The sequence below is a fragment of the Schistocerca americana genome, chromosome 2 (genome assembly GCF_021461395.2).
Source record: "Schistocerca americana isolate TAMUIC-IGC-003095 chromosome 2, iqSchAmer2.1, whole genome shotgun sequence".
Taxonomy (NCBI): domain Eukaryota; kingdom Metazoa; phylum Arthropoda; class Insecta; order Orthoptera; family Acrididae; genus Schistocerca; species Schistocerca americana.
Genome location: NC_060120.1, coordinates 211110984 through 211123010, shown reverse-complemented (window position 1 = coordinate 211123010; position 12027 = coordinate 211110984). Strand labels below are relative to the sequence as shown.

Below are 12027 nucleotides of genomic sequence, written 5' to 3'. Positions count from 1 at the left end.
CTCGTTGCAGATATAGCATGTGGCAGACTACAGTTCACTGGTAGAATACTAGGGAAATGCAATCAGTCTACAAACAAGACTGCACACAAAACACTCATGTGACCCATCCTAGAAACTACTCAAGTGTGTGGGACCCTTGCCAAATAGGACTAACAGGGGATATTGTATGGGCACAAAGAAGGGCAGCACAAATTGTCACGTTTGTTCGTGGGAGATGATGTTGATGGGAGAGCATCACAAGGGTGCTAGAAGAAATGAACTGGTAGACATTTGCAGACACATTGCAAAGTAACTGATGAAAATCTACTTAGAAATTTCCTGGAACCAGCTTAAAGGGATGAATCTACCCCTACATATGGATACCAAAGACACGGTTGGATTAATTAGAGTGTACAGATGTAGCGGTAGATCAGTGGAATGTGTATATAAATAAAATATAAATAGTAAATAAACAAATTCATTAAAATATGTTTACATTTTGAATGTTAATTTAGTGGGGCAGCAAAAAATTATGAAAACTAAATATGATGGAAGTCCACTTTTTCAAATGGTAGTAGAAGACATCAAACTGTGGCAGAATATATTCTTCTGTAAAGAGCTCATTAATCATAAACCATATTGTCACATTTGTTTAATTAGCATGGTTTTCCTTTACTTAAATGCAAAATTTATCATCTGAAGTATTGTATACCTCATTATGTTAATTTTATCTTGAAGTGTGGCCAAACATTTTACAATGTTGTGTGTTGTTCAAACTTAGGAAATTGTAATTTTGAGGTGGAATGACACAGCAGACACACTGACAGCAAAAGGAGTTCGTGCTGCTGCCGTGTTGCCCCTGCAGCTTCTTTCTTCTCTGATGGGAGTTGCTACAGACAACTTATCCGAAACCGAACTGATTGCTCAGCTCAGAAGATCTTGCTTATCAAAGGATGAATTGAGAGGACACCACGACAGGATAGTTATCAGCATCTTCTGGAATGATAAACTTTTTATACAGCAGAATGTGCAGAGAATAAAATTGTCAACCATAATGGGTGTGACAGTTAATGGTCACACTCACATGAATCTTGACTATCCACTTCTCCTAAAATACAACCTGGACTCCGAAACTGGCTCTTTTCTTAACATTTATGGTAAGTTCTCATTCCTTTGATCATATTATTATATTATTGTAGATCAAATGAATGGAAAAGTTATGGATGACCGTTTACATAAAACGTAGGAATACTTTTTATTACCAAAGCTATCTTGTTACACCAGTCATGAACATATGGACTACACTGAGATTGCAATTTTAAATAAAGTCTAGAACATAACAGTAAAAATATAAGTAACAGAAAAATACAGATATAAATATTATTGTCCATGGTTCACATTTCAGAGGCAGTAGGTGCTTTTGTAGTTTGTGGGACTAAGTTGCAATTCATGTCATTCATTCTGTTTTTTCACAGATTAAGAAGTACGTTGGTTGTGGTCCCAGATTACACAGCACTCATTCATTAAATACAATAATACTACATTAAAATTAAAACTCTGTGCAAAAAAGTATAATCAAATGTACAATGGGGTGATAAGGAGCACTGAAAGATGTGACAGTGATAACTAAACACTGGATAATTAAGGGCGGAATAACAATACAAATTAGGATAGATAGCTAGCACCACATACAGAAAAACCTCAATGAGGGTGCGCTAAAGATATCTTGAGTTACCTTTACTTTCACCGTAATAAAAAATAATCAAGTCACGTGCAAAGTTTAAGAAAGCTTTCTTTAAACTGATCATACACATATACAAGATAATGCCATCTAATGATATAAAAGTTACAATTACGGTTCTCTTCCTTAAACGATGAATTCTATGTGCCTATTCTTCCTGGCAAATTAGTTCATTACATCGTCAATAGAACAATCAATGTCAGGATGAGTATTCAACAGAGATAAGCCATTAAGTCAAACCTCCTCCACTGTCGACCTCAGCCGTGTCTTTGTACGGCACAATGTTGAAAAACTTCTTTCTACTGTAGCAATAGGTGCAGGTAGACAAGCAAATATTTTGTACAGTGTGTGCAGAGTAGGGTAGTCAGATCGCAATTCAGTCAAGTTGACTGATGACAGAAACAAAAGAATGGTGTGTGGGCTTACTGGTGGGGGCAGTGAGAGTGGCAATGTAGGTGGCCCCAAAAGGGGAGCGCACACCCCCCCCCCCCCCCCCATATGTACCACCACTGCATAGAGGAACCACTGAGCAGCAGATCTGCACATCTAAAAGTAAATTGTTGGATGGCTTTTAGCTATTGGACAATATCCTTCATCAGACAAAGAGACACTCGGATATTCATAAATGCACAACTCACACATGTGGCCACTGTTGTCTTCAGTCAATGCAATCCCAACCCCACTGTGAGGCCACAGTGCCCAGAAACACTAACCTGCATTTAATAAAATATGTTCAGTGATTTGTTGTTGTTGTTGTTGTTATTGTTATTGTTATGGTATCTAGTCCGAACACTTGTTTGATGCAGCTCTTCACACTAGTCTATCCTGTGCAAACCTTTTCATCTCTGCATCACTACAGCAACATACTTTTGAGCCTGCTTTCTGTAGTCAAGTCTGGTGCTCATCTACAATTTTTAGCCCCCCAGTTATCATCTGTTACAAAATGTACAATTCCTTGATGTTCAGTGATACAGAATCATATTTTTAACAATGTATAAGAATCATATTTTTAACAATGTATAAGAATCATATTTTTAACAATGTATAAGAATCATATTTTTAACAATGTATAAGAATCATATTTAGTGTCGTGAAATGGCTAAACAAAAAGTAAACAAAAATTTTACACTGAATTATGGAAACAAGTCAAAGGAAATGTGAATTAAAACGGATTGCTGCTCAACTCATAGAAGGTGTGATGAATGGAAGATAGGTGCAGTGGCCATAAATGTATATGAGTTATAGTCTACTTTTAAATATAGATATAAATGTGCCTGTTTGTTGCTCATCACTTCCTTGTTCAAAGGCAGTATGCCCCATTATAAAAAAAATATTTACTTATAACAGCTATTTCTGAAACATAGGAGACAAAATAATTATAAATTCTTCTTACATCTCAGAATATATCACCAATTTCTTCATATATTTATTTTTTACTTATATCATGTTCCATAGATCCATATTGCAAGTGCATTGTCCAGATATGGAATGTGTAGCAATATGTATCAAAATCAAATGCTGATGTTAGTGGTTGCCTAATTACACGCAGCCCTTTAGTTTGTACCAGAAGAAAGGTAAACTTTAAACTTAAAAATAAATTACAGCACAAAAAAACTTTAAAAATACAAAAAATTACTATTATATGAATGTGTGGTGTCTGTTCTTTCAGACATGTCCAAAAGAACAGACACCTCGCAGAATCAGCAGCTGTGATACATTGTGTGTAAATTGAAAGTGGGGGGGGGCAGGGGAAAGGAAAGGGAAGGGATTACCGATTACAGCTGCATCGGGACATTAAGCAGAATAAATGGCAACGATTTAAAATGTCTAACAGTAAGCAGGAGATCCTGGGTTCAAAACCTGGGCTGATACACATTTTCACTCGAGGCCACTGATTCCGAGTAATGTTCTGATGCAGCTGACATTGGTAATCCCTTCCCTTTCCTTAATTTACCTTTCACTGCTCCCCCACTTCAATTTACATACAAAAAATGACTAGGTGAAATGGAATACCCACCTAAATAATTAAAGCAGTTTTTGATAGCAAAACATGAAATTTGTCCACAGTAATGAATCAGTATTCCAAGGAGGATGGTGAAAATGGACAGAGGTGAAGTCACCATTTAAAAAGACTCATAAAATAGTGTACAAAACTACTGTTCTATGTCTTCACTTACAAATTGTTCAAACTAGATATAGAGCTCCAAGTTTATTTTCTGTCGTCTCCATCGCTTCCTTAGTAGCAAGTCTTTCTGTTGTCTTGAAGCTGAAACCCTACTCTTGATGGTGTTTGCCCAACAAAAATGTAAACGCCATCACAGCATAGATTACACTTTTTGATGCCTCAATTTTATATGGTTTGGATGGTAATCTGTTTTCGCACTTTGTGAAAATATCAGACATTGATGAAGCACTGGCCAGTAATCGATGGTAGTTCTAACAAGTCACTAAATGAAGTAATCAAGACTGGCACAAAACACTGTCCATATTTACACAAAAGTCATGATACAGTATTGCCTTGTAGTAATCTTTTGAAATTAAAGTAAACTATATAGCTCACTTAGTTCACTCATCAATTAAAGTCATAACACTCAACAATAACTCACTCACACGATAATGACAGCTCAAACCTCCTACCAACCACAACACAGTTAAGTCAAAATATTCATTAATTTGAGTAACAGAAATCGCTTGGAAGTTTTTAGACATCGACCTTACTGATTTTTTGTAGGTCCAGGTGCATGCATTCCTGCAAACTGCATATAGCTACAATGTTAGCAAATTTCAGGAGTGTATGCTTGTTAGCTCAACCTGGAGTGGGTGCTGACTGACTGAGTGACTTCCCGCTATTTAAAAATTGGCAGATGAGCAGATTTTTATTTTGGAAATTATACAACCATTTAAAAAGTGGCTAGGTAAAATTTTGCTATTTAGGATGGACTATTAAGCTGACAGAATTTTGGTTTACAAAATTGTGGTATTTTAGGAATTTAGAAAAGCTTATGGAATCACTTTATGCATCCACATAGGGACTAACTTAATAAAACATATTTCAAATGTTCTGTAGGTTACAAAAGTTTTATAAGTGTGACGAGAAATAGCTATTTTGTGTAAAATCTGTTACAGACAGAAATCAAAGGGACAGATGCGTCTTCTGGAACTTGAATGCTGGTGGTGGCTGGTCAAATGATGGTTGCCTACCAGTTGACAGCACGTTAACAAGCTGTGCCTGTTTCCATACCACCCACTTTGGTGAAATGCTGCATGGGAGAGACCATCAAGCAATTTTAAATCCAGTTCGCAATACAGCTCTACATTATGTGGCACTTGTTGGCTGCGTACTGTCGACAGCTGGACTAGTCGCTATAATAGTAACAGCATTAATATTTCCAAATTGGCGTCACCAAGGCCGTGCAATAGTACAGTTACAGCTATGCATTGCACTCTGTGGATTAGCAACCACTTTGTCAGTGCGTGTGACAGCTGAGGAGTTCTTGCCAGACTGGCGTCCTCAGCCTGGCCTTCCCTGCACTTTGTCAGGAGCCACACTTCAGGTCTTCCTCCTGGCATCTCTCCTGTGGATGTTTGCGGCTGGTCTACATATGCGCCAAAGACTGTTGAATCCTTTCTTTGATTTTTCTCCTACACCCCTTACAAAGCAGGTAAGCATGTCACACACTTTTAAAATTACCTCAAAGTATGCTGAAGAGTACAGGACAATGTTGTTTTTAAATGACAGGATGACTTGGACATAATTTCTATTTGGTGCGATGAATACTACCTTGCTCTAACTGTGGAAAAATGTAAATTAATGCTGCTGATTAGTAAAAACAATGCTGTAATGTTTGAATACAATATTAGTGGTGTACTGTTTGACACAGTCATGTCAATTAAATATCAAGGCATAACGTTGCAAATGGACATGAAATACAATAGATATGTAAGGTCGGTCATAGCAAAGGCTGTGAATGACTTTGGTTCTTTGGGAGAATTCATGGAAATTGTGGTTCATCTACAAGGGTCATCCAGAAAGTAAAGAACGATTGTCCACCATACGCGGCACCGATTCTCCACTACCACAGTCACAAGTGTGCTAGTTAGTTCCTTCCTTCATCTTGGCATGAGCCAAGTGGTCACACCTCTTTGTTCTGGAACCTTTTGAAATGACAGTACCCATTAAAAATCCCACCAAATGTTAAGTGTGCCTCTAATGTCACACATTTTCCAAATTCATAAAATTTTTCACGTATCAGAATTTATAGGCAAATAAAGAATGTGTATGGTGATATAGGAATGAACGAGTATTCAGTGAGGAAACAGTGCATTACGTTTAATCAAGGAAGAACCAGTATGCACAATGAAGATCAGAGCGGGTGGCCATGAGTCATTACAAATGACTTGAAGGCAAAATTTGAAAAGAAAAGTCAGGAAAACCAGCATCTCACTTTAAGTACATTAGATGAATCTTTTCCACAAATTTCATGATATCTCCCACATCAAATTGTGACAAAGCATCTTGGCTACAAAAAAAGTGTGCTGTGGGTGCCTAAGAGTTTGACTGATGTCCGTATAGTACAACAGATGTGGGCAGCACTTGAATTTTTGCCAGAATATGACAATCTCAGTTACAAATTTTTACTGCATTGTAACAGGAGATGAAACTTGTACTTCATAAGAGACTACGGAGAACAAACATCAGTCTGTGGAGCAGCCCACTCAAACTCCCCCATGACACGGAAAAGAAAAAGCAAATCTCAATACTGGAAAGGTGATACCCGCAGTTTTTTTTTTGGGACTGAAAGTGTTTGATCCACATGGAGTTCATGCCAAGAGGAGAACAGTCAATTCCGAGATCTATTGTGAAACTCTTCAATGACTTCAGCACTCCATCCAGATCAAGAGACGTGGTCATTGGTAGAGCTGTTTTTGATTCATGAAAATGCACGACCTCAGCACGAACACAGCAGGAACTCTTATTGCCAGGGTGGAAAATTTTTGGACATCCTCCTTACACCCCTGACTTGGAATCAAGTGATTTTCACTTATTCCCAAAACTAAAGAAAATTTTGGGTGGAAAACAGTTCGTAAACGGTAATGACCTCAAACAGGCAGTTATATCCTGGTTCAAATTTTTGACTGTAGAGGAGTACAACATGTGAATTGTAAATAAAGTTTTGAGTCAATATCTTTAATTTTTATTTATTTATGCCAAGATATTCTTTATTTTGTGGATAACTGTGCACAGAAAAATTGCACAACCCACTCTTGATTGTTTGGGACACCCACCAGGTCAGATTAAAGGAAGACAGTGAAGTAATTGAGCAGCGTGCTGCTAGATTTATTACCATTAAGTTTGATCAAGAAGCAAGTATTATGAAAATTCTCTGTGAACTCAAATAAGTTCCTCTCTGGAGCGAAGAAGACATTCTTCTTGCAAAACATTCAGAAATATTGCTGATTTTGAAAGCCTGCATACTATGACTATTGAAAAAGTTTGAGGAACCAGCATTTTCAACAGAATGAAGAATGATCCTGCTGCCACCAACACACATCTTTCTTAAAGACCATGCACACAAAATAAATCTGGGCTTGTACAAAAGCATATACACAGTCATTTTCCCCTCACTCCATTTGCAAGTGGAGCAAGAGAGGGAATGACTAGCAGTGGAACAAGGTAGCCACTGCCATGCATTGTATGATGGCTTGCGGAGCATGTATATAGATGTACCCATTTCTTGTGGTCATTAGACGAAAGAATGCTAATTAAATGTTTGCTAAATTCTATTTACTATTTTTTTAAGTACAAATAAGAAAACACATCATAGAATACAAGTAAGTAGATTTCAGCTTCTCCTTAAAACTTATAAGGCTAGGCAAAAATTTTTCTAGTGTTTTCACTGATATTTACAACTTGTAAATGGAGTCAGCATAGATGTTTGGCTAATTAAGTTTCATGAAATGCAAGTTTCAACAGAAAACATTTATTTCTCATTACAAACAAAATGTTTTTTAAACTGAATTTTATGTGGTCATCTGGTAAACCAGTTCCAAATTAGTCTATTGTAGTATTTGCTGTAAGAATAAGTGCTAACGGGGGAGGTAAGATGTTAGCATTAACCAGTTTTCCAGAAGAGACTGAGCAGCACTGGTGCATAAGTAGCAGACCGAAAGTGCAGCAGCAGCAGCAGCAGCAGCAGCAGCATGGGCTGGCACCCAAGATGAGGGAGTCGAGCACGACATGGTGGATTTCTTTTGGATTTGGCGAATGCTAGGAGACACTGGTTTTGAAACCAGACATAAATGTATTGGTAAATATTTGTTTGACAAATTGTCCTTGCCATCTTGTGTGGTTCGCCATGCTGCACTATATGCTACTGTCATGCAGAAGTGAAACTCAGTTGCTACTGGGATACTGCTTATTTGCTGTGTTTTTATGTCCTTTTTGACACATGTTACCTTATCTTTCTTTTTTCTGTTTCTCCCAATGAAGAAATAAAAAGTCGAGAAGTTAGACAATAAACCATTTTTATAAAGTTGTATGTATACTAATCATGCCCCTATTTCAACAATGGTAAGTAAATGTCCCTCTTATGCTACAAATACATGAGTAAATGTAATTATTTATTTATTTTGTCTTCCCACAGCTCTGGGCATCAGCAATTCTTTGTTGGATGCTACCACTGGCCTTGGCTGGAGTTTCTGTATGGACATCACAAGGAGCATATGAGCCACCAGATTGTTATCCACGAGGTCAGATACTGCAGTTCAGTGTAACAGTGCCTGCTCACATGCTAATTGCAGCCAACACCCTGATACTAGCATTATGCATCCACATTACCTGCAGCTCATCTCATAAATCCTTGCGACTTTCAAATGCCTCTCAAATGGAAAAACGCATTCGCAGACAGCTACTGTTTGCAATATATCTGTCAATCTTACTTGGGATGGGATGGATTTTTGGCTTGATGCATATGGATGCTGTCTTCAATGTAACTGCCTCTCTGCAGGGGTTTTCCATCTTCATATTTGCCATAGTTTTGGATGAGAAAACAAGATCTATGTGGACTCAGTTGCTGTGTAATCATGTGGGTAAGAGGCAAAGTGGAATCGATATTCGATTAACATGCACATCTTCAACACTCAACACTTCAACAACGGCTAGTGTGGGCAAGACCAATCATATTTTACAAAGCAGAGATCACTGTAATGGTTTTAAAATGTAAGAAAATTATCAGTAAGTACTTCACTGTGATAAATGTATATAATTTGACACATACCAATCTGTAACATCTGATTTATGAGAAATCCATCTCTTTCATTAAACACTGAATTTTCATCTATGAGATTATGTATTCTCATTCGGATTTGCTACTGTGCACTGGCAAAAAATTTAATTATTTTTCTCATTACAGACAGATCCAAATTCCATCACAATACTTTTTATCTCTAAACAAGAATCAAAATGAATTGTTACAAATAGTAATTATGGGATGCATGTGGCTACGATACTCTGTGTTCCTCAGCTAATTACTTTCAAATGTTTCATTACAGTACTACCAAAGACCCAATACTGTTTTACTGTACGTCAACAATAATCCAGGCAGCATGAGAAGCCTATGTTAAACACAGTGACAGTTTCCACTGCACACGACTCGCAGACACTGAGTCAAGACAAAACATACTAATCTGAAAACATACCAGGTGTAGTCATGTTACATCCTGCCATAAAGATAGCAAGTCAACATGCCAAAGTTAATTATGTACAATAACATAATTTAGTGGAAATGCAAGAGAACAGGATGTCTGAGGAGGCCTTGTACCCCAAGTCGCTCAGCTGAGGAAATAAATACTTGTTTTTCTGATATCACTACTTTAAGAATTGTTGCCAGTATTGTACTGTTTCACTTCAGTTGTGAAACTCTGACTGTGACAGTCAACAGTCACACTGTTGAGGAGTGAGCGCATGAAAATCCAGACAAAGCAAACAATTAGAGATAATGAGAGAATTTAGAGATCACTTTGACAAAGCCTCACTTCATAAAGCAACCTTACTTGATTGAGTTACATGTGTTCTTGTTTCACGCAGCGTCGAAGACAGGCCGTGTAGTGGATGCAAGAAAATGTGACAGGAAATGTGTGCTGCTGTCACTCAATCAGCCGGGCAGTCATTAGTGGAACCCATTCGCAAAAGAGCATTTGAACTTCAAGACTTGAAAATGAAAGGATTTAGGCTGATTCTCATGAATGAATTATCTGACAAGAACACAGAGCAGTAAATTTTCTGATGACTGTGCGGCATACCATAGATCACACAGGAGGAATGTTGTTTCTGGTCTAAGGATAATTCTCATTATGTGCAGAATCTGGAAAGAAACCAGTCTCATATTATAATATGGGCCAGGAAGTCACAATACTTGTTCAGACCATATTTTTTCAAAGGGTAAAAGAACAGAAATTCTTATTTGGATACGTTAGAAAGATGTTTAATACTTCAGCAAGATGGAGCTACAGCACACTTTGCTGTTCAGGTGTGCTAGTTCCTTGATGAACGATTTTGAGGCTGTGGGACTGGGCATGGTTCAGTAACACTTTCAGTTCACAAAAATGGCCATAAAAAAACCTGGGCCTTACCATGGCAGGCAACTCATTGTGGGGAATAAGCGAGTCCTTGTGACTTGAATGACAAATTGTGCAAAAGCTAGGGAAAGCCTTTCGAAGCATAACTCTAGATGCTGTACATGTCAAGGACGATGTGGAGGCCCACAGATCACTGTGTAAGGCACAGTGTTGCACTTATGGATCCACTACGTACATAGTTTTATTACTTGCAAGTACCCAAACATACAACATACTGTTTTTATCTGGAGATATTGGGACTTCTCGGACACATTGTACAACTAAAAAGTGACAAACCCAACGTACCAACTGTACTCAACAAAAGGTCATGCTGAGTTTGGCATTATTAAATGGCATTTATAATAAGTAAATGGGAATATTTTTATAGCACTATGAATATCTACTACAAGATGCAGTAACCACTGGCATCAAGCTGTACATCAGATCAACAATTATCACCTGGCATGTGCAAACTAATACCAGAGTAAGGCAATAGCAAGAAGATATTTTATTAAGTGTACCTGGTTTGATAAATCTGGCAAATTTCCATGAAAGAATGAACACTTTTGTTGCACCTTCATGTTTGGTAAGCTTGATTATTCCAAGAATCGTATAAAGTATTTCAACATTGTACAGTTCATTGTTACAGCCACCTGAACTGGTTGATGTTCAGACTGCGACTGAAAGTGGAGAAAACCAGTTTCATGCTGATATTAAGCAGTTTCATTTGAAGGGTTGGACTGCCGCACAAATCAAAACAGAACTGGGTGAAGTTCACACGGACTCTGCACCATCGTTGCATTAATGAATTTAAATGCGGTCAGACAAGCACCGAAGATGAAGCGTGTTCCGGCCGGCCAGTTGAAGACACTATAAAGAAAACTATTGACGAAATCCATGATATGGTAATGCATGACCATTGAATAAAAATTCATCAAATTGCTGAGACCATAGGCATCTCAGCTGCATGAATGCATAATACCCATTGTGGAGAATTGGCTGTGAAGAACTTGTGTGCAAGGTGGGTGCCATGAGTGTTCAGCCGACCAAAAGGACATATGTCATGGCATTTCAACACAGTGTCTGGTGATTTTCAATTGGAACCTGAAAGACTTTTTGAGGCAATTTGTGACTGTTGGTGAAACTTGGATCCATCATTACACACCAGTCAAACCGGCTGACAAAACAATGGACAAAGGCTGGTGAAGTGCACCTATGACGGCAAAGACAATTTTGTCAGCTGGTAAGGTGATGGCCACTGTTTTCTGGGATTCCCAAGAAATAATCCTCATAGATTAATTGGAAATAGGCAGAACCAGAGCTGGGCCCTATTATGCTTCATTGTTGGTTCATTTGAAACTTGCGTTGGCTGAAAAAATACCAAGGTTGGCACGAAAAAAAGTGCTCTTTCACCAGGATAATGCACCATCCCACACATCAGTGTTAACACCAGTGAAAGTGCATCAACTTTGGTTCCTCATCCACACTATTCACCAGATTTAGCTCCACATGACTTCTTACTGTTCCTTAACTTGAAACTTTGGCTTCCTGGGAAGAAATTTTGATCAAATGGGAAACTGATAGTTGCAGTCATGAGAGTTTGCAGAGTTTGACAGAACCTATTTTTCCAATGGGATGAAAAAGCTGGATGATCATTGGACTACGTGTATATCCTTCAAAGGAGACTGTCG

General features: G+C 38.0%; 1 protein-coding gene across 3 annotated transcripts in view; it reads left to right on the top strand.

Annotated features, from left to right (window-relative positions):
* LOC124594815 (adhesion G-protein coupled receptor G6-like) overlaps positions 1 to 9063 on the top strand; it is a 189264-nt gene extending 180201 nt beyond the window's left edge. For all 3 annotated transcript variants that reach the window (XM_047133258.1, XM_047133256.1, XM_047133257.1), the window contains 3 exons: positions 761 to 1136; positions 4847 to 5382; positions 8365 to 9063. In XM_047133258.1, coding sequence (XP_046989214.1) covers positions 761 to 1136; positions 4847 to 5382; positions 8365 to 8943 — 1491 coding nt within the window. In that variant the 3' untranslated portion in view covers positions 8944 to 9063. The remainder of the gene's footprint in view (positions 1 to 760; positions 1137 to 4846; positions 5383 to 8364) is intronic.
* Positions 9064 to 12027: the final 2964 nt, after the last annotated feature.